The 23,712-nt window shown below is 44.9% G+C and overlaps 1 protein-coding gene across 1 annotated transcript in view; it reads left to right on the top strand.

Moving 5' to 3' along the window:
• The window catches only part of LOC127050088 (uncharacterized), a 32,546-nt gene extending 9,138 nt beyond the window's left edge, over positions 1–23,408 (top strand). Inside the window, exon 2 of the mRNA XM_050951622.1 lies at positions 22,731–23,408. Coding sequence (XP_050807579.1) covers positions 22,741–23,385 — 645 coding nt within the window. The 5' untranslated portion in view covers positions 22,731–22,740 and the 3' untranslated portion in view covers positions 23,386–23,408. The remainder of the gene's footprint in view (positions 1–22,730) is intronic.
• The last annotated feature ends 304 nt before the right edge of the window (positions 23,409–23,712 follow it).

Raw genomic sequence — 23,712 nt, 5'->3', positions numbered from 1 at the left:
ACTTGCTTTATTTACCTAACAATTTGGGGGCTCGTCCGGGATTCCTTCTGGTGCGGTACCTCTGTCCAGTGGTCAGACCACTCATATATGAATTGGCAAGGCGCCACAGGAGATTTCTCCCAGCCAATTCAATATTGAGGGGTCGTGTATTGGACAGCAGGGTAAACGCCAGTTGGAGGGCTCCTGTCAGACACCATGGGTCAAGGGACTAGCGTGCCTCTTGAGAGTCCGTTGGGGATTGTGAATAAGTTATGGAACGAAGGGAAACTCCCAGTACAGACAGGAATGTCTAGGAAGAAGTTGTACACACTATGTGTAAGGAATTGGACTGGGTATACCGCGGTATTGGCCGACCCGGAGATGAGGTGGCCTTCGTATGGCTCTTTCGAACAGGCTGCCTTAAGAGGAGTAAAGAGCCAGATCGAAAAAGACCATCCGGGACAGTTATGTTACTGGTTTTGTTGGGACACAGCAGCAGAGCTGTGGAAATCTTTAAAAATTATGGCAGTCAGGTACTCTCCCGAGAGTGAACCCCCTCCAGGTTATTTCGATGAAGGGTTTAGACCACGGCGTGTTTTGACTCGTCAGCTGGTCCCCTCTGCACCTGCCCCTATTCCTCCGCAGGGGGACTCTCTCCATGTAGCAGAGGGGAATCTGCAGGATCCCAGATTGGAATTTCTGCAGAAGGATGAGGAGGAAATGAAGGGGCAAACCTCGGGAGGAGTAGTTACTAGGCTAATGTCCAAGCAGATACAGCAGGGTGCATGCCCCCCCCCCTGAGGATAGCCCAGAGGATGTCCCCGTCAAATCTCTTGCGAGTAATAAAAGTATAGTTAGAGAGATGCCTTTACAGGTGCACGATCAACCTTATATGGGCAATGATGGACGGTTACAACATGCTAATATTGTGGAATATAAAGGATGGCTAGAATGGGATTTGAAAGAGTGGGGACGGTTGTCAGGGTCTTTTGGGGAAAATCCCCGAAAGATCATAGAACTTCTAGAAAGATTGTTTTTAAGTTATAATCCTACTTATACAGATGTGGATCAGTTGTTAAGTAGAGTTTTGACCGGAGAGGAACGTAGTAGATTGTGGATGGCAGAAAGGACATGGGGAGATAGCAATGCAGTTAATCTTACTTGGATGGATAGGCGGGATCTGGCCGCTGGCTGGAATCCCCTAGACTGGACTCAGCCAAGGCTGACTCAGCTGCGAACAGATCGAGAGCGATTGTTAGAGAGACTCAAGGAAATGGCTCGCCGCTCGCCTAATCAGGCTAAGTTCATGCAGATTTGGCAGGAATCTGATGAGCCGCCCAGAAAGTTCTGGTCGAGACTATTGGAGGGGGCCCGAATGTTCACTCAGATGGATCCTGAGAGAGAAGCAGACCACCCTACTCTTATTTCGTTTTTTGTGAATCAGTCGGTGCCCCCTGTAAGGGATTACTTCTTAAAGTTTCGCCCTGGTTGGGGAGGTGAGTCAGTCACTTCAGTGTTGGACGTAGCTGATTTTGCCTGGGAGAAAGAAAGGGAAAGTAGTAAAAAGAAAGAGAAAAAGGAAGAATATAAGCTGATGGCTTTAGCTTTTCACGGCGGTGTTCGAGGCAAAGGCCGTGGCCGTGGCAGGGTATTCCAGGGTGCTCGGGGAAGAGGGTCCTGGCGACCCCAGCCATCAGGAAATTGTTTTCAGTGCGGACAGCCCGGTCACTTTAAACGTGAATGCCCCTGGGGACGCCCAGAGGGTCTGGTTGCATCCGCAGATGCTTACACAAGTGAGGAATACACCTCTGCACCACCAGCTCAGCCCATTCCCCAGGCCTGGATCAACTACGGGAAACAGCAGCAGCCGCAGCAAACTCAGCCTCCTCAATGACGGTACCCCGGGGGCGAAGGCAAACAATGTGATGGTCTTATTTCCTTAATGTCTTTAGCCGGCTCCTTTCTCACTTTCTCCCCTCCCAGCAAAGAGCCTCGTTTAACCCTTTCAGTCCAGGGACTGCCTGTCTCTTTCCTCATTGATACTGGGGCTACTTTCTCTCTTTTAAATCATGCCCCCTCTCCCTGGCTATCCTCTGAGATTAAAACTGCGACTGGGGTGGAGGGCAACCCACAGTCTCTGGGACTCACTTTGCCTTTGAATGTTATTTATGCTGATAAATGTTTTCCTCACCGTTTTCTTTTTTCCCCAGCTTGTCCGATCCCTTTGATGGGCCGGGATTTACTCTGTAAGCTTGAGGCTACTTTAACCTGCACTCCTGAAGGGGTAGGATTATTGATGACAGTGTTAGGAGATTCGGCCCCTACTCAGGGTAATTGGGAAACACCCCCCTCTCTCTCCCCTGACCTCACTGACTTGCCTCCAACCCTCTGGGGAATTTCTGACACTGATGTTGGCCTGCTCCTTTCGGCAGAGCCCGTAAGGATTCAGGTGAAGCCTTCCTTAACCCCCCCGTCAGTCCCTCAATACCCCCTGTCGCTGGAAGCCCGGGAGGGCATCCGCCCCATTATCGAGGGATTCATTGCACAAAAGCTAGTCCGCCCTCAGCGCACTCCCTGTAACACCCCTATACTGCCTGTCAAAAAGCCTCCTAAAAAGGACGGAGACCCTGTTCGTTGGCGCTTTGTACAGGATCTACGAGTTGTTAATCAGTATGTGGTCCCTCTTCATGCAGTAGTTCCTGACCCAGCTACTATCATCAGCCAAATCCCCTGGGATGCTGAGTGGTTCACTGTTATTGACTTAAAATCAGCTTTTTTCAGCATTCCTGTGCACCCAGACTCTCAGTATCTCTTTGGTTTCACCTGGGAGGGACAAAGTTATGTCTGGCAACGACTCCCTCAAGGCTACAGAGACAGCCCCACGATTTTCAGCCAGTGCCTCCGCCACGACTTGGAAGGTTTCACCAGTCCGCAGGGATCCACATTGGTCCTATACGTAGATGACATCCTATTAGGTAATCGCGAAGAAGCTGCCCTCCGCATCGATGGTAAGGCACTTTTATTATACCTACACACCAGAGGCCACAAGGTAGACCCTAAAAAGATTCAGTGGGTCTCACAGAAGGTCCGATATCTGGGCTTCCTGTTAACCCCAGAGGGAAGACAGATGGACCCAGCCCGTATAAAGACTATTCAAAACTGCCCTCTACCGAACACCAAGAAACAACTTCGAGGTTTCTTAGGATTAATTGGCTTCTGTCGCCCCTGGTTGCCGTCCTGCGGGGAATTAAGCAAACCGCTCCACCGACTCACTGCTAACCTTGCTCCTGACCCTTTGCAGTGGTCCCCGGACACTATTCAAGCCTTTCAGTTACTCAAGGACAGTGTGGCCTCCTCCATGTCTCTCCGCCCCCCCAATTACAGCAAACCCTTTCACCTTTTTGTCCACGAGAGGGGCGGAATTGCTAGTGGTGTCCTTACCCAGCTGAGCGGGCCCCACCATTTCCCGCTTGCTTTTTACTCTCAGCAAATCGACCCTGTCGCTCAGGGAACCCCATCCTGCACCCGGACTCTGGCAGCAGCAGCCCTGCTGATCACAAAGGCAAAGAGCCTAACCCTGGGTCATTTTACCACGGTTTGGACCTCTCATGCCTTGTCAGCCCTTCTGCGTAGGGGCACAACCCAAGTCTTTTCGGCCCATCGTCAGCAACAGCTAGAGGCCGAACTCTTAGAAGACACTAACCTAATTTTTGAAAGGTGTGGACCCCTTAATCCAGCTACCTTGCTTCCTGACCTGCCAGTCCTCCAGGATCAGCACGACTGTGTGGAAGTAGTTTCCAGCATCTTACAGATAAGAGACAACCTGTTTGACGTGCCACTGGACAATTCCGATTGCATCCTCTTCTCGGACGGAAGCTCCTTCTATGTTGATGGCAAGCGTTTCACAGGTTATGCTGTCACCTCTGAATGGGACATTCAAGAGGCCGCCTCACTGCCAGGCAACTGGGGAGCCCAAGCCGCTGAACTCTATGCCCTGGCCCGAGCTTGCCAGTTGGCCGCTGGTAAGACCGTTACCATTTTTACTGATAGCAAATATGCTTTTGGAGTTGTGCATTGTCATATCCACCTCTGGAAGTTTCGAGGTTTCCAGACAGCTGCCGGTAAACCCATTCAGCACCTCCCCCTCATCCACAAGCTTTTGGACGCCCTCCAAAAACCCTCTGTCCTGGCTGTAGTTCACTGCCGGGCCCATACTAAAGATAGTAGCCCCGTTACCCGTGGGAATGCCCTGGCTGACGCCTCCGCCAAGAAGGCTGCCACCTTACCTTTAGCCATGCCCACATTGGCTATTGCAGCCTCCTCCTTTACTCCACCGCACCCTGTACCAGTACCCGCTGCTGAACTACAATCGTGGGAGAGCCTCGGGGCCACTCTGGTCAAAGGGACCTGGCTTATGCCAGATGGCCGAGCCTGCCTCCCTCGCTCCACATACCCCGTGGCAGTTCGCTGGCACCATGATAAAGGGGGTCACTACGGCACGCACGCCCTCGTGGACACCATCGCTCGCTTTTGGTATGCTCCAGGCATTCAACCCTATTGCCTATCAATAGTGAAAGCATGCAGCACATGTCAGCGTAATGGACCTGCTCCGCCTCTTCACAAAATTAAGGGTGGAAGACCTCCGCCTGCTGCTCCATTTCAACATCTTCAAATTGACTTTGCAGATATGCCAAAGGCTTTTGGGAAAAAGCACCTCCTTGTTTTGGTTTGCCCTCTGACTTCCTGGGTCGAAGCTTTTCCTACTGCTAATTGTACTGCTGCCACAGTGGCGAAGATTCTCCTTAGAGACATTGTACCCCGTTTTGGCATCCCTCTTGTGCTCGACTCAGATCGCAGACCTCACTTTACTGGTCATGTCCTTGGCCGTTTAGAACAAGGACTGGGCATTTCACACTCCTTTCATACACCCTACCACCCCCAGTCTAGTGGGAAAGTTGAGCGTATGAATAGGGAACTTAAGTTTACATTGGCTAAATACTGTCAGGAAACAGGATTAAAATGGCCTCAGGTACTTCCTTTGGTCCTGTTTCACCTTCGTACTCGCCCAACCCGCGCATTGGGATTATCCCCCTTTGAACTGCTCTATGGACACCCCCCCTTTCAAAGGCGGGGCGCTACCACATGCTGATGTTTCACTATTGGGAGGGGATCATATGACCGCGTGTCAGTTTCTCTCCCTACAGGCTCGCCTCCGTACCCTTTGGAAAGCCTCGCAGTTTTCCCAGACCGTGCCGCTGGAGGAACAGATCCACCCGTTCCAACCAGGGGACTTCGTCTGGGCCAAAAAGTTCGTTCGTGACGACACCCTCCAGCCAAGGTTTACTGGACCCCACCAGGTTCTTTTGACAACCCAGACTGCAGTGTTCCTGGAAGGACGCAAATCTTGGATCCACCACTCCCACGTCAAGCCAGCCGTAGTGGACCACAGTGACGGACCAGCAGCTCTTGTCACCACTGAGGACACTGCCTTCGACCAGTGGACCAGCTTACCTCTCTCAGACATTAGACTTAAATTGACTCGAAAAAAATGAGAGGACCCTTTATTCTGACAACTGTATGTTTTTTTTTATGCTTTTTTAGTTTATTTTTTGCTTATGAAGATAATGCTTTTATTAGATATTCCCACGAGGTTAAAACTCGTATTTTAGGAAATAGAAGTAATTGCTGGGTATGTACTCAATTTCCAGTAAATGCAGCACAGGGACTCCCCTTCACACCCATTCCCCTAACCACTGCTAATATGACTTGGATGCCACCGACTAGAATAAAAGATCCAGTCCAACCTAATCTTACATGGGACAAAACAGGAGTGCCAATTAACAAATATCTCAGGGTAACCAATCAAACAGGATCACTGTGTTTTGTTAAAGGAAAAGGGTCAACTTTTGTGGGAACAAGTAAATGCAACATATATTTTAATGGCACCGCCTTTAGTAAAAATCTTGGCTTCAAACCTTGCGCATCCCACTTATCCCATATGTGGATCCCTCACCCCGATCCAACCTTTTCAACTTTTTCATGGAGGGGCAGGTTTTCAGAGTCAGTTTTTAAAAAGCCCTGCTCAGATCTCAAGGGTGTCCAACTAATTGTTAAAGGATACACAATTGCCTTCTACAACTGCTCAAGCAGTACTACACTGCCCTTTGAGAACAACACTACCAAATTGTGCCTCTGCAGTTCACACAACGACCCCTCTGCGTTACCAGGGGAACAGTGGTACAACGGGTGGTGGGTTACCTCCTACTTTGAGAAATGGAATACCCAAAACGCATTATATGGAACATACTGGGTGTGCGGGCCCAAAGCTTATTATTTTCTCTCCCCTGATTGGGCAGGGTCATGTTATTTGGCATGGCTAGCACCGCCTTCTCGCATCTCCCTCACTCCCCCTCATTTTCCCCACGTTCGTAACATCCGTGAAACTGACAGAGATATTAATCTCCGTGATGGTTTGTCCTGGCAGCGGTGGGCTGGTCACACTAGCTTGAAGGGTGCTATCATCCGTCTACAGGGACTATTAGAATCTTTGACCAATGAAACTGCAACCCTATTTGAAAATCAGGCCGGGGAAATGTCCCAGCTGCGCCAGTTAGCTTTGCAAAACAGAATGGCTTTAGACATAATGTTAGCAGCCCAGGGAGGAACTTGCGCCCTCATAAATGAAGAATGCTGTGTTTTTGTAAATGACACCTACTCTGACACTTTTCAACGTACCAAACACCTAAGGGAAATGGCTAAAAACTACTCCTCTGGCCAGCCACCTTATGATTGGTGGGGAGCCTTATGGAATTGGCTGCCCGGATTTGGGTGGGTTAAAAACCTCTTGGTGGGTGTTGTTGGGGCCATAGTAGTCCTTATAATACTGTGTTGCTGTATTCAGTGTGTCCCCTCCCTCATAAACTCATGTAAGTCAGTTTATTCTTTTCCCACTTCAGCTAAAAGCCTTACTCTCTTCGAATTGGCCCAGGCTGAAATTGCCAAGCGGCCCTTAAGATCTTGAAATAGGGTGTAGCTTTTTGATTAATAGTTATCCCAAAGCTACAAATGGAGGAATGTTGGGTCTAAACTTTTGGTGAACTTTGGGGAGCCAAAAGACACCCAGACTGGCTGTCTCTGTATAATCCTTCCTGAACCCTTTTGAACAAAACACTGACCTGCAAACTACTCATGACACCCCCTTTCTCAAGTAGCCATTAGCCTTTATCTCTATGCATTTACTTGTTAACTTGCTTTTCCTGTAAAACCTTGATTGATTATGCATGACCATTATCTTTTGTTAATCACTTTGTTTACTTCTGTGTATAAATATTAATGCTCACCCCTAATAAAGGGGCCACACTTAATCTAAAGCTTTTTAGAGCTAAGGATAGTGTGAGCCCGTTGATCAACGCATTGGTGTCTGGTCTCTGACAGAATTGTGTGCCCCATACCAACTCCGCACGAACTCAGGTGCTGGAGAGGTGAGTGAGGACTTGCTTTATTTACCTAACACTTTCACAGGTATAAAAGGCAGTGGAAATCAGAAGGTCAATTGTATATGTTGAAATAAGTCAGTTTTATGAAGCTAACCCAGTTTTGTATTTAATACTCGGCAGAAACAGAACAGTTCTGCAGCCCTCCACTCAATTCCTGTTTATGGAGTATGCTCAAGGTTTAAAGTTAATTGGGTAACATGGGAACACAGATTTGGTAAAACAAAACTAGAGTTGTCTGAGGTGGATCAGGGTTTGATTTAAAGTAATTTTTTAAATCAGGGGTCGGCAACCTCTGGCACGCGGCTCACCAGGGTCAGTACCTTGGCAGGCCGGGCCAGTTTGTTTACCTGCTGCATCGGCGAGTTTGGCTGATTGTGGCTCCCACTGGCTGCGGTTCACTGTCCCAGGCCAATGGGGGCAGCAGGAAGCCGTGGCCAGCACAACCCTTGGCCCGCGCAGCTTTCTGCCGCCCCCATTGGCCTGGGATGGCGAACTGTGGCCAGTGGGAGCCACGACTGGCTGAACCTGCCGATGCGGCAGGTAAACAAACTGCCTGGCCCACCAAGGTACTGACCCTGGTGAGCCGCATGCCAGAGATTGCTGACCACTGCTTTAAATACATTTTAACAAACAGTGTGATCCCCAATGTTTGTTTAAAAAACTAATGATATATCATCATAAGTTTATGTCAGATCTGGCATTCCTCTGAGCCCACTTTCAACCCTGTGTAAACTAGTAGACAGAGCATAGGACTGAGACTTGGGACTTTTTGTCTGCTATGTGCTGCTGGCTGGTGGATGGGGGCAATGACTGACCGTTACTCTGTGTGGACTCTTTGTAGAAGTGAGTACTCATTGTTATTCCCTGAGGACAGGGACTGTAATTGTATACGGAAACTTTGCAAGGGTCAGGAAGGCTTCTTGTCCAGGTCTTGAGCAGCGGTTCTTAACCTTTTCTGCAACCTGCACCCCTTTGGTTCTCAAAATATGTTCTTGCCCTCCTTATCAAAATCAAAATATGTTCTTGAACCCCTAAAACCTAAAAAATATGTTCTCGCACTCCTTAAACCTAGATATATTTTTGTTTGTATATTACAGTAATCGTTAAAAAATGTATGTTAATAAATACATAGGTTTGATTAACAAAGTAATTGTATGTGCCTGTGCTTAATTTGTGTTTTCGATGAGTTACCTTCTTAAAAAATCTGGCATGTCTCACACCCCCCAAAAGGGAATCTCGCACCTCCAGGGGGTTTGTGCACCCCAGGTTAAGAATCACTGATCTAGAGGCTAAATCTGACCCAAAATAAGCAAGTAAGCAAACAAAATTATTTGAAAGTGGGTTAGATTGTCAGGAATCTTCCCCAATTCAAAAATGTTGTTAAATATGTACTGAGGCTAATCTGTTCTATGGTGACCCATTATATTATCATAATCTACATATATGACACTAAGGGAAAAAAGGGGAGATTATGATATATAAATAAAAAATAAAACTTTTGTGGGATCAAACTTTCTATGCTGTCTCTAAGACATCTACATCTATCATCAGAGGGTAGATGCAAATGTAACATCATAAGAACCAGTCCTAAAAATACACCATATCTTATATTTTTCCCCATTACAAAAGTACTTTAGTTGTTAAAAGATGATGTTTATTTCTCATTATGCTTTGATGCGAGTACTGAATAGAGACTGGATCTTTGCCTGTGTCCTGTCCTGCACTGCAAATAGCAGCATGTCAGAAGCAAAGAAGTGCCAAACTGCCTGCCAATTAATTTAAGCAGTGTTGAACATTGGGAATTTGCCAACCCACAGGCAGTGTAGGTATAGTTTACTTGCTGAGACATCTGGTATCTGCTATTTAAGCAAAAGAATATGTTGTGAATTTCTGATGCAGTAGGAGAATATTGTGTAGCCATGTCAGTATTCAGAGGCTGACTGTAAACTGCTTTGAACAGATGTGATGTATAAACAGAAATATATGTTACATTTTCTTTTACACAAAGAGCAAGTCAGACTAGATCAGTCTAGATGATTTTTTATTGTAGATTAAAGAAAATAACAAAGAAAAAACAACTATAAAATCATGACATATATAGAGCACACTGACTCATGTTGTATCATTTGGCATCTGAACTAAGACAAAATGGCAGGAAGACACTTAAATATTTTGAAAACAACTCTTTTTAAAGGTGATAGAGGAGCTGTTTGACAATATAACAGACAGGAAATGGGGGGCAATGAAGGAAATGGGAGAGAGGGAAACTGGTAAGCCACTAGAGCAGGGGTTGGCAACCTCTAGCATGTGGCTCACCATGGTAAGCACCCTAGCAGGCTGAATCAGTTTGTTTACCTGCCGTGTCAGCAGGTTTGGTACCTTCCCATCTCACATGGATCTTGTAAAAACAACAAAATATCCATTGACCTTTATGAAGCACTCGGATACTATTGTAATAACTGCCATAGAATGCTCATGAAGAAATTAATAATTTTGTCTCTGGAGCAGGATTTGAATAGTGTGCAGTAAATAAGGCTTAAGACCACATATTGAACAATGAGGAGAAAACAAAATATTGAATGGCTACTTATTAATTGAGTGCCATCTATTCTGTGCACTGAATGATGTGAGGTCATGTGGAAAACACGGTATGTGATTGTGTCATTACTGATTGCATAATAATTTGGCAAATTATGGTTGCACAGGCAACTTGAAGTCTGGTATTTCCTAATTTTTAAGTGCTTAACTTTGCAATAGAAATAATGTTCCTTTAATATATTTTTGTGTGTAATTTATATATCTTGCAGAGTGGTAGCCATGTTAGTCTGTATCACCAAAAACAATGAGGAGTCCTTGTGGCACCTACTCAGACCCTATGCCACCAGCGCTCCCAGCTATCTCCGTGACACTACTGATTTCCTGAGGAAACTACAATGCAGTAGTGACCTTCCAGAAAACACCATCCTAGCCACCATGGATGTAGAGGCTCTCTACACAAACATCCCACACACAGATGGAATACAAGCGGTCAGGAACAGTATCCCTGATGATGCCACAGCACAACTGGCTGCTGAGCTCTGTGCCTTTATCCTCATGCACAACTATTTCAAATTTGATGACAATATATATCTCCAGATCAGTGGCACCGCTATGGGCACCCGCATGGCCTCACAATATGCCAATATTTTTATAGCTGACCTGGAACGCTTCCTCAGCTTTCGTCCACTCATACCCCTTCTCTACTGTAATAACCTTAGTCCCAGATTTGGACCTTAGCGTCCAAGATATGGGGGTTAGCATGAAAACCTCCAAGCTTAGTTACCAGCTTGGACCTGGTACTTGCTGCCACCACCCAAAAAATTAGAGTGTTTTGGGGCACTCTGGTCCCTCTGAAAAACCTTCCCTGGGGACCCCAAGACCCAAATCCCTTGAGTCTCACAACAAAGGGAAATAATCCTTTTTCCCTTCCCCCCTCCAGATGCTCCTGGAGAGATACACAGACACAAGCTCTGTGAAACTACACAGAGTGACTCCCCCTCTCTGCTTCCAGTCCTGGAAACAAAAAGTACTTTCCTATTCCCCCAGAGGGAATGCAAAGTCAGGCTAGCAATCCAACACACAAATCTCCCCTTGATTTCTTCCTCCCACCAATTCCCTGGTGAGTACAGACTCAATTTCCCTGAAGTAAAGAAAAACTCCAACAGGTCTTAAAAGAAAGCTTTATATAAAAAAGAAAGAAAAAATACAAATAGTCTCTCTGTATCAAGATGACACAATACAGGGCAATTTCTTAAAAGAATATTGAATAAACAGCCTTATTCAAAAAGAATACAAATCAAAGCACTCCAGCACTTATATTCATGCAAATCCCAAAGAAAAGAAACCATATAACTTACTATCTGATCTCTTTGTCCTTACACTTGGAAACAGAAGACTAGAAAGTAGAACTACTTCTCCAAAGCTCAGAGAAAGCAGGCAGCCAGAAAACAAAGACAAAAACACTCAGTTCCCTCCACCCAAAGTTGAAAAAATCCGGTTTCCTGATTGGTCCTCTGGTCAGGTGCTTCAGGTGAAAGAGACATTAACCCTTAGCTATCTGTTTATGACACGCCCCCCAAATTGCAGACAGTGGGGAAGCTCACTGGCGGCGATTTCCTTTTAGAACTTGAAAATAAACAGATTAATACAACACATACACCTTTACATATACTCCTAAGTATATAACTAACAGACTTTTACATTTTAAGAACACTTTTTAACTACTGAATTCTGGGAAACTCTCACGGGAGAGTGCATCAGCTACTTTGTTAGAAGCTCCTGTGATGTGTTGAATTTGAAAATCAAAATCTTGGAGAGCTAAACTCCAACGAAGAAGTTTCTTGTTGTTCCCCTTGGCAGTATGAAGCCACTTTAGTGCAGCATGGTCAGTTTGTAGTTGGAACCGCCGTCCCCAAACATATGGGCGTAGCTTTTCCAGGGCGTACACAATGGCATAGCATTCCTTTTCACTGACTGACCAGTGACTTTCCCTCTGAGACAGTTTCTTACTGAGAAACACGACAGGATGGAAGTTGTGATCTGTTGCTTCCTGCATGAGCACTGCTCCTATACCACGCTCAGATGCATCCGTGGTTACTAGGAATGGCTTGTCAAAATCCGGGGCCCTGAGCACAGGGTCAGACATGAGCATCGCCTTAAGCTGGGTAAAGGCCTTTTGACACTCATTAGTCCACTTAACTGCATTTGGCTGGGTCTTTTTGGTCAGGTCGGTCAGTGGGGCAGCGATTTGGCTGTAGTGGGGTACAAATCGCCTGTAGTATCCGGCCAAGCCTAAGAAGGATTGGACCTGCTTCTTGGACCGTGGGACAGGCCACTTTTGGATAGCATCCACCTTGGCCTGTAGGGGGTTTATGGTTCCTCGACCCACCTGGTGCCCCAGGTAAGTCACTCTGTTTTGGCCTATTTGACACTTTTTGGCCTTAACAGTTAGTCCTGCCTGCCTGATGCGCTCAAAGACCTTTTCCAGGTGTAGTAGGTGTTCGGGCCAGGAGTCTGAAAAAATGGCCACATCATCGAGGTAGGCAACTGCAAATTCTCCCAGTCCAGCTAGTAGACCATCTACCAGCCTCTGGAAGGTTGCGGGTGCATTTCGAAGGCCGAAAGGAAGGACATTGAATTCATACACCCCCGCATGGGTGACGAATGCTGACCTCTCCTTGGCAGGTTCATCTAGCGGTACTTGCCAGTACCCCTTGGTTAAGTCTATTGTAGAGATGAACTGGGCACGTCCCAACTTCTCCAATAGCTCATCGGTACGTGGCATTGGATAGTTGTCCGGACGAGTTACAGCATTTAGCTTACGGTAGTCCACGCAAAAGCGTATTTCCCCATCTGGTTTGGGTACCAGAACCACTGGAGATGCCCATGCACTGGTAGATGAGCGGATTATACCCATCTGTAGCATGTTTTGGATCTCCCGTTCTATAGCAGCTTGGGCATGAGGAGACACTCGGTAGGGTGGGGTTCTGATTGGGTGAGCATTACCTGTATCAATGGAGTGGTATGCCCGTTCAGTCCGTCCTGGGGTGGCTGAGAACAATGGGGCGAAGCTAGTGCACAGCTCCTTGATTTGTTGCCGCTGCAGACGTTCCAGGGTGGTTGAGAGGTTCACCTCTTCCACGCCACCGTCTTTTTTCCCGTCGTAGTAGACACCGTCAGGCCACTCAGCATCATCTCCCTGGACTGTAAACTGACAAACCTGTAAATCTCTGGAATAGAAAGGCTTGAGAGAATTAACATGGTACACTTTAGGCTTTAGTGAGGAATTGGGAAATGCTATGAGGTAGTTTACAGCTCCCAGGCGCTCTTGGACCGTGAATGGCCCTTCCCATGATGCTTCCATCTTATGGGCCTGTTGCGCCTTCAAGACCATAACCTGGTCTCCTACCTTGAAGGAACGTTCTCTGGCATGTCTGTCATACCAGGCCTTTTGCTCTTCCTGAGCATCCTTTAGGTTCTTTCTAGCAAGGGCTAAAGAGTGTCGGAGGGTGCTTTGTAGGTTGCTTACAAAGTCCAGAATGTTAGTTCCTGGAGAAGGCGTAAACCCCTCCCATTGCTGCTTCACCAACTGTAATGGTCCCTTAACCTCGTGACCATACACAAGTTCAAATGGTGAAAACCCTAAACTGGGATGTGGTACAGCCCTGTAGGCAAACAGCAACTGCTGCAACACTAGGTCCCAATTATTGGAGAATTCGTTGATGAATTTTCGTATCATGGCCCCCAAAGTTCCATTGAACCTTTCCACCAGGCCATTGGTTTGATGGTGGTACGGGGTGGCAACCAAGTGATTCACCCCATGAGTTTTCCACAGTTTTTCCATGGTCCCTGCCAGGAAATTAGACCCTGAATCTGTAAGGATGTCGCAGGGCCAACCTACCCTGGCAAAGATGTCTGTTAAGGCCAGGCAGACAGTGTTAGCCCTGGTGTTGCCTAGAGCTACTGCTTCTGGCCATCGGGTAGCAAAGTCCACTAAAGTCAGTACGTACTGCTTTCCTCTGGGCGTCTTTTTTGGGAAAGGGCCCAGAATATCCACAGCTACTCGCTGAAATGGGACCTCAATTATGGGGAGTGGCTGGAGAGGGGCCTTGACCTGGTCTTGAGGCTTACCCACTCTTTGGCATACCTCACAAGACCGGACATACTTGGCAACGTCCTTGCCCATCCCCTCCCAGTGGAAGGACTTCCCCAACCGGTCCTTGGTTCTGTTCACCCCAGCATGGCCACTGGGATGATCATGGGCTAAGCTTAAGAGCTTCCCCCGGTACTTAGTTGGAACCACCAACTGTTTTTGCGGCTGCCATTCTTCCCGGTGTCCACCAGAAAGAATTTCCTTGTACAAAAGTCCTTGGTCTATAACAAACCGGGATCGATTAGAAGAGCTGAGAGGCGGTGGGGTGCTCCGTGCCGCCGCCCAAGCTTTCTGAAGGCTGTCATCCGCTTCCTGCTCAGCCTGGAACTGTTCCCTTGAGGCTGGGGTCACCAGTTCTTCCTCAGACTGTGGACTTGGGCTTGGTCCCTCTGGAAGCGATGTAGGTGATGGGGTTGTTTCCGTTGCTGGTGTACCGCTCTCCGCTGGTGCACCTGAGGGTATTTCCGGCTCTGGCTGAGCCTTTTGGGTATGGCTGTCTTTTGCTTCTGCCAGTTCTGGCTCGCTGGCGCCCTCTGGCGTTGAGTTTGAAGATGGGGTTGCACTTGCTGGTGCTGGTTGCTGTTCCAGTTCCGGGCCTGGGACTGGAGATGCTGTGGCTGTTTCAGTGGTAGGCATGGAATCCGGGTCCTCTACCTCTGTCTGGGTCTCTGGTAACACAGACGGGGCCTCTGTGGACGGTTCAGGAACAGGAATGGGTCTGGAAGCTTGCCTGGTTTGGCTACGTGTAACCATTCCCACTCTCTTGGCCCGCCTCACCTGGTTGGCCAAGTCTTCCCCCAGTAGCATGGGGATAGGATAATTGTCATAGACTGCAAAAGTCCACATTCCTGACCAGCCTTTGTACTGGACAGGCAGTTGAGCTGTAGGCAAGTCTACAGCTTGTGACATGAAGGGGTAAATTGTAACTTTGGCCTTTGGGTTGATGAATTTGGGGTCAACGAAGGATTGGTGGATAGCTGACACTTGTGCCCCCGTGTCTCTCCACGCAGTAACCTTCTTTCCGCCCACTCTCAAATTTTCCCTTCGCTCCAAGGGTATTTGAGAGGCATCCGGGCCTGGGGATCTTTGGTGTGATGGTGGTGTAATGAATTGCACTCGCATGGTGTTCTTGGGACAGTTGGCCTTGATATGTCCCAGTTCATTACACTTAAAGCATCTTCCATCTGATGGGTCACTGGGCCGAGGTGAGTTACTGGAGACTGGTGAGGTTGAAGGGTAGGGTATCTGTGGCTTTACTTGGGTGGTATGTGGGGTCTTTGGCTGTCCTCGGTTGTAGGGTTTATGGTCTGTGTGCCCCCTGGGGTAATCGTTCCCCTTGACAGTAGCTTTCTTGCTTTCTGCCAGTTCCATCCATTTGGCTCCAATTTCCCCCGCCTCAGCGATATTCTTGGGGTTTCCATCTTGTATGTACCGTGTGATGTCTTCAGGAACACCATCCAAGAACTGCTCCATTTGTATGAGGAGGTTCAGTTCTTCCAAGGTTTGAATGTTGTTTCCTGTTAGCCAGGCCTCATAGTTTTTTGCAATGTAGTAGGCGTGTTTGGGAAATGACTCCTCTGGTTTCCACTTTTGGTTTCTGAAACGCCGACGGGCATGATCTGGGGTTATCCCCATCCTGTATCTGGCCTTGGTTAGAAAAAGTTTATAGTCATTCATTTGGTGCTTAGGCATTTCAGCTGCCACCTCTGCTAAAGGTCCACTGAGCTGTGACCTCAATTCTACCATGTACTGGTCTTCGGGAATGCTGTACCCAAGACAGGCTCTTTCAAAATTTTCCAAGAAGGCCTCGGTGTCATCACCTGCCTTGTAGGTGGGAAATTTCCTGTGCTGTGGAGCAATATTTGGCGCCGGGTTGTTAGGGTTGGCTGGCACATGCAGCCCAGCTTTTACCAACTCCAGTTCATGTTTTCTCTGTTTTTCCTTCTCTTCATTCTCTTTTTGTTGTTTTTCCATTTCTTTTTGTTGTTTTTCCATTTCTTTTTGGTGTTTTTCCATTTCTCGGTGGTGGGCCAACTCTTCTTCTGCTTGTTTCCTTCGGTAGGCTATCTCTTCTTCTAGTTTTCTTTTGTGTGCTGCCTCTTGGGCTGCCTGTTCTCTTTGGAAGGCTGCCTCTTTGATCTGTTCTTCTCTTTCTTTCATTTCCATCTCTTTTTGTTTTATTTCCAGTTGTCGCCTGTGTTCAGCTTCTTTGATTTGCTCTTCGGCGTCAATTTTTGCCTTAGAAGTCATGATTCCTGTTTTCTTGTGTTGGGGTGCCCTCCGGTGTTTATCTTCTGCACTGCAGGTTCTCTGTTGCCTCCTGAAGTCTGCCTAGCAACAGTGCCTTTAGCTAATTTTCCTTTTCTCTCTCTAGCTAATGTTCAATGAAGGGAAACCAGAAAAACCACTTTATTTGCATGCCTATAAGTGCTGGTACTTGACTCCTAATGGGAGGGCTATTGCATGACAAAAGACCCTTAACATGCAAGCCACAAACTGCGAGAGAGAGCAGAAAAAAAAAAATTCTCTCTGGTTCCCTTTTAAAACCAACTGCTTCTCTCTGCTAAAAAGCCCTTAGCAGAGAAAAGAAAAATATAATATTTCTACTGGCTTCTGGATTCTAGTCCCACCAGCTGCACACCATGTAATAACCTTAGTCCCAGATTTGGACCTTAGCGTCCAAGATATGGGGGTTAGCATGAAAACCTCCAAGCTTAGTTACCAGCTTGGACCTGGTACTTGCTGCCACCACCCAAAAAATTAGAGTGTTTTGGGGCACTCTGGTCCCTCTGAAAAACCTTCCCTGGGGACCCCAAGACCCAAATCCCTTGAGTCTCACAACAAAGGGAAATAATCCTTTTTCCCTTCCCCCCTCCAGATGCTCCTGGAGAGATACACAGACACAAGCTCTGTGAAACTACACAGAGTGACTCCCCCTCTCTGCTTCCAGTCCTGGAAACAAAAAGTACTTTCCTATTCCCCCAGAGGGAATGCAAAGTCAGGCTAGCAATCCAACACACAAATCTCCCCTTGATTTCTTCCTCCCACCAATTCCCTGGTGAGTACAGACTCAATTTCCCTGAAGTAAAGAAAAACTCCAACAGGTCTTAAAAGAAAGCTTTATATAAAAAGAAAGAAAAAATACAAATAGTCTCTCTGTATCAAGATGACACAATACAGGGCAATTTCTTAAAAGAATATTGAATAAACAGCCTTATTCAAAAAGAATACAAATCAAAGCACTCCAGCACTTATATTCATGCAAATCCCAAAGAAAAGAAACCATATAACTTACTATCTGATCTCTTTGTCCTTACACTTGGAAACAGAAGACTAGAAAGTAGAACTACTTCTCCAAAGCTCAGAGAAAGCAGGCAGCCAGAAAACAAAGACAAAAACACTCAGTTCCCTCCACCCAAAGTTGAAAAAATCCGGTTTCCTGATTGGTCCTCTGGTCAGGTGCTTCAGGTGAAAGAGACATTAACCCTTAGCTATCTGTTTATGACATCTACTTACGCTACATTGATGACATCTTCATCATCTGGACCCATGGGAAGGAGACTCTGGAAAAATTCCACCACGATTTCAACAGCTTCCACCCCACCATCAACCTCAGCCTGGACCAATCTACACGGGAGGTCCACTTCCTAGACACCACGGTGCAAATAAGTGATGGTCACATTAACACCACCCGATACCAAAAACCTACCGACCGCTATGCCTACCTTCATGCCTCCAGCTTCCATCCTGGGCACATCACACGATCCACTGCCTACAGCCAAGCACTGAGGAACAACCACATCTGCTCTAACCCCTCAGACAGAGACCAACTATCATAACTGTAGTCCCAGATTTGGACCTTAGCGTCCAAAATATGGGGGTTAGCATGAAAACCTCCAAGCTTAGTTACCAGCTTGGACCTGATACTTGCTGCCACCACCCAAAAAATTAGAGTGTTTTGGGCACTCTGGTCCCTCTGAAAAAACCTTCCCTGGGGACCCCAAGACCCAAATCCTTCGAGTCTCACAACAAAGGGAAATAATCCTTTTTCCCTTCCCCCCTCCAGGTGCTCCTGGAGAGATACACAGACACAAGCTCTGTGAATCCAAACAGAGTGACTCCCCCTCTCTGTTCCCAGTCCTGGAAACAAAAGCACTTTCCTCTTCACCCAGAGGGAATGCAAAATCAGGCTAGCAAATCCAACACACACAGATCTCCCCCTGATTTCTTCCTCCCACCAATTCCCTGGTGAGTACAGAGTCAATTTCCCTGAAATTTCCCAGAAAAGAAAACTCCAACAGGTCTCAAAAAGAAAGCTTTATATAAAAAGAAAGAAAATACATACAAATGGTCTCTCTGTATTAAGGTGACAAAATACAGGGTCAATTGCTTAGAAGAAATATGAATAAACAGCCTTATTCAAAAAGAATACAAATCAAAGCACTCCAGCACTTATATTCATGCAAATACCAAAGAAAAGAAACCATATAACTTACTATCTGATCTCTTTGTCCTTACACTTAGAAACAGAAGACTAGAAAGCAGAAACTACTTCTCCAAAGCTCAGAGAAAGCAGGCAGACAGACAACAAAGACTCAGACACAAACTTCCCTCCACCCAAAGTTGAAAAAATCTGGTTTCCTGATTGGTCCTCTGGTCAGGTGCTTCAGGTGAAAGAGAAATTAACCCTTAGCTATCTGTTTATGACACCAACACCTACAAAATCTCCACCAAGCATTCTCAAAACTACAATACCTGCACGAGGAAATAAGGAAACAGATCAACAGAGCCCGATGTGTACCCAGAAGCCTCCTTCTGCAAGACAAACTCAAGAAAGAAACCAACAGGACTCCACTGGCCATCACATACAGTCCCCAGCTAAAACCCCTCCAACGCATCATCAGGGATCTATGACGCATCCTGGACAATGACCCCTCACTTTCACAGGCCTTGGGTGGCAGGCCAGTCCTCGCCCACAGACAACCTGCCAACCTGAAACATATTCTCATCAGTAACTGCAAACCGCATCATATTAACTCTAGCTCAGGAACCAATCCACGCAACAAACCTCAATGCCAACTCTGCCCACATATCTACACCAGTGACACCATCACAGGACCTAACCAGATCAGCCACATCATCACCGGTTCATTCACCTGCACGTCCACCAATGTAATATATGTCATCATATGCCAGCAATGCCCCTCTGCTATGCACATCGGACAAACTGGACAATCTCTATGGAAAAGGATAAATGGACCCAAATCAGATATTAGGAATGGCAATGTACAAAAACCTATAGGAGAACACTTCAACCTCCCTGGCCACACTATAGCAGATCTTAAGGTGGCCATCCTGCAGCAAAAAAACTTCAGGACCAGGCTTCAAAGAGAAACTGCTGAGATTCAGTTCATCTGCAAATTTGACACCATCAGCTCAGGATTAAACAAAGACTGTGAATGGCTTGCCAACTACAAAACCAGTTTTTCCTCCCTTGGTTTTCACACCTCAACTGCTAGAACAGGGCCTCATCCTCCCTGATTGAACTAACCTCGTTATCTCTAGCTTGCTTGCATATATATACCTGCTCCTGGAAATTTCCACTACATGCATCCGACGAAGTGGGTATTCACCCACGAAAGCTCGTGCTCCAAAACGTCTGTTAGTCTATAGGGTGCCACAGGATTCTTTTGCTGCTTTTACAGATCCAGACTAACACGGCTACCCCTCTGATATGTGGCACCTTAGAGACTAACACATTTATTTGGGAATAAGCTTGTAGATGTGCAGATCTACCAATGTGATATATGCCATCATGTGCCAACAGTGCCCCTCTGCCATGTGCATTGGCCAAACCGGACAGTCTCTATGCAAAAGAATAAATGGACACATCTGACATCAGGAATTATAACATTCAAATGACAGTAGGAGAATATTTCAGTCTCTTTGGTCACTCAATAATAGACCTAAAAGTGGCAATTCTTCGACAAAAAAACTTCAAAAACAGATTCCAAAGTGAAGCTGCAGAACTGGAATTAATTTGCAAACTGTATACCATCAGATTAGGCCTAAATAAAGACTGGGAGTGGTTGTGTCATTACAAAACCTAAATCTAATTTCCCCAAAACTAATTTCTCCCTACTGTTACTCACACCTTCTTGTTATCTGTCTGTAATGGGCTACTCTGTTACCACTTAAAAAGTTATTTTTCATCCCTTGGATCCTGCTTTTAATTGATTTATCTTGCTACACTGACCTCAGACTAGGCAAAGCAACCGCCATCCTTTCATGTATTTATACTTGCGCCTGTATTTTCCACTCCATGCATCTGATGAAGTGGGTTCTAGCCCATGAAAGCTTATGCTCAAATATATTTGTTAGTCTTTAAGGTGCCACAAGGACACCTCGTTGTTTTTATTATATACCTTATTAGTTTTGAAAGATGCAGTACTTCCATATTTCTTTCCTTCACTGCTGCAGAATGCAGTTAACAGACTCTCTCAAGCGAAACTTGTCAATTATTTTCTCTCTTTGAACAAAACTATTTGCAACCTATCCTCCATAAAAGTCTTGTATATTAAAATAGATATTGTAGCAAGGAAATAGAACCTGTCTAAATTAGGGCTGTCAAGCAATTAAAAAAATAATTGTGATTAATTATGAGTTTAAAAAAAAATAATCACAATTAATTGACTTTTCAATTGCATTGCTAAGCAATAATAGAATACAATGTATTTAAATATTTGGATGTTTTCTACATTTTCAAATATATTGATTACAATTACATCATAGAATACCAAGTGTACAGTGCCACTTTTTTTAAATTAAAATATGTGCACTGTAAAAAAGAAAAACAAAAGAAAATATTTTAATTCACCTCATACAAATACTATAGTGCAATCTCTTTTTTGTGAAAGTGCAACTTACAAATGAAGATTTTTTTTTTTACATAACCATGCAAAGATAAAAGAACATAAAACTTTAGAGCAGTGTTTCTCAAACTTCTTGTGCTGGCAACCCCATCTGGACTGAAAAAAATTGTGACCCCTCCTGTAATATTATCTGATTAAAGTATAACCATGTAGATCATCATTGCTATCACTGTTATATAATCAGGACCAGTCAGAGGTGGGACCAGGAGGACTATCTTGGGGATTCAGATTTAGACACTTGTTAATTTTTTGGCATTTGATAAGTTCCGCAACGTGTTTTCATGTGCATGCCTATTGGACCAAAACGTGATATACTCTCTCAGCTTAGAACTGCAAATTTAAGCAAATAAGAGATGTGATTTGGTAAAAGACTTTTTTTTTGTTAACTGATATAGATTTTGTCATATTAAAAAGTTTAAAATATTCATAAATACTAATAAAAATATATCAGTTCTGATGGCACAAGATTAGACTGTGAAGAACGTGTCCTCTCAGATCAGCTGATTATATAAACAAACCACTACTAGTGGATGGTACTGGATCAAGTGCGTGTTGAATGGTAGAGAATTGTTACATTTTAGTGTCTTTATAGTTTTAAGTCTAGTTGACTAAGGAATTATTTATGTGTGAGAATTCCTCATTATCTTCATATGGTAGCTAAAAGAGGTGACTGGTTCATTGATTGAGCCCTAGCTTGGCCATCATCATAGGCTTTCGTAGTCTATAGGCCCAGATTCAAGGTGAAAATTTGTGAGGGCAATCTTTTAAAGTGAGTTTTGTGAGGACACACCTTTGAAATGTTTGGATATTATCCCTCTGTCTGTATTAATGTCTGTGTTTACTATATATATGACATCCCTTTGTCATCAACTCAGCCTGTTATATTATAACATGCATTCTTGAGTTTTGATTCAGTGACAAGAAAAATAACCTGTCTGACTGTTTCATTTTATGTTCTTAATTAGTATTCCTTCATTTTAAGTCTTTTTCAGCCTTTGTGTATCATTCAGCATTTGTGTACATATTTACTTTAGAACATTTCAGGTGTAAATAGGCTACTTGTTTACAGTAGAGCATTTCAAGTGTGGATATGCTACTTATTTACAGCAGAGCATTTCAAATATGGTTGGCTACATATTTCAGCAATGAAAGGTATTTTGTAATTAGCTTGCATTGTATTTTTTACATTGTGATTTACTTTTTCTAGAACTTTTGTTCCTCCTTTCCACCTTTTTCTCCACATTTGCCTGACTCATTTTCGTAACTTGTGTATCATTTGTGAGCTCCCTAATTCATTTAATTGTCTACTTAAAACAAATATTCATATCAAATCTCTATTTTTTTCTTAATAAAATTATAATCATCCATCTTGTTTTCCATTTTTAGTTTCTAGCTTTGCTGTTTTTTGACTTACAATTTAACCATTTTATTATAATGGGCAAAATAAATAAATCGTAACAAAATTAAAAACAAAAACACTGAGCATTGCTCTGTAATCTTGAAATCCACTGGATTATTTTTACACGATGAGTTGGTTCAATTATTTAGAATTGAAAAGGAGTGAAATGAATGCATTTATTTGGATAACTTTTTTGAGAGGTTCTCTATTTTTATTTTTATTCCATGTTTCAGATAGATCACTATGAAGAAGAGATTTGAAAGTGGTGTAAGCAAGAGAGGGAGAAAACAAGAACAACTGAGTGAAGCAGCAGCTAAGAACTCAAAGCCAATAACTTCATTTCTCAAACCACTGGAAAACATACCTTACCCTACAAACAATGCTACAGATAATGAAATCTCCGCAACTGGAACAGGTGATATTTCAATGCCAATACCTGAACATGAGGACAGTAGTCAAGAAGGATATGTGCTAACAGTAACAGATGCAAGAGAAGATCCTGTGTATGTTCAAGAAACTCAGCAGCAACAGGGAGATGTAGATCTTACGCAGCAAGAGCAATTCATGAGTACTATAGGTTTGACTGTGACTGACACTGGAATTGTTGAAAAGAGCAATGCTGCCCAAATGCAATCTTTTCTTCAAATTAGTTGTTTTGAAATTCCAAGTAACATTCCACGATATGCTGATAATCATACTTTCCCTACCAGTCTGCTGACAAAATCTCTTCCAAACAGTGAGACCTGCACAAGAGACTGGTTATGCTGGAATACGGAAAAACAATCTCTGTACTGTGCATCCCTCTTCATTTTGAACAAAATGCAGCAAATGCATCAGTTCTCTCTGATCAATCAGGATGGAGCATCAACAGCAGTTGGAGGAAGTTGAAAGACTCCCACCAAATACCATCACGAGAGTTCAACATCACAAAAAGAAAACTATGTTGATTGGAAATCAGCCAGTAAGGCAGCATCAGCTGAAAGTTCGGTTGAGAATTTACTCTTGACTGAAATCTCTACAGAAACTAATAACTGGAAAAAGCTTCTTGAGTGTGTCCTGAATGTCATCCTTTTTCTTTCTCAGCGGGGTTGGCTTTCTTTGGTTCCAGTCAATGTATTGGTGATTATGCAGATGAAAGCTTTCTACACATGGTTGAGCTCCTCAGCAAATATGACCCACTTTTATCAGAGCGTGTTAAATGTTTTCGAGAATCTC

The sequence above is a fragment of the Gopherus flavomarginatus genome, chromosome 1 (assembly GCF_025201925.1).
Source record: "Gopherus flavomarginatus isolate rGopFla2 chromosome 1, rGopFla2.mat.asm, whole genome shotgun sequence".
Lineage (NCBI taxonomy): Eukaryota > Metazoa > Chordata > Testudines > Testudinidae > Gopherus > Gopherus flavomarginatus.
This window is presented reverse-complemented; position numbering and strand designations above follow the sequence as displayed.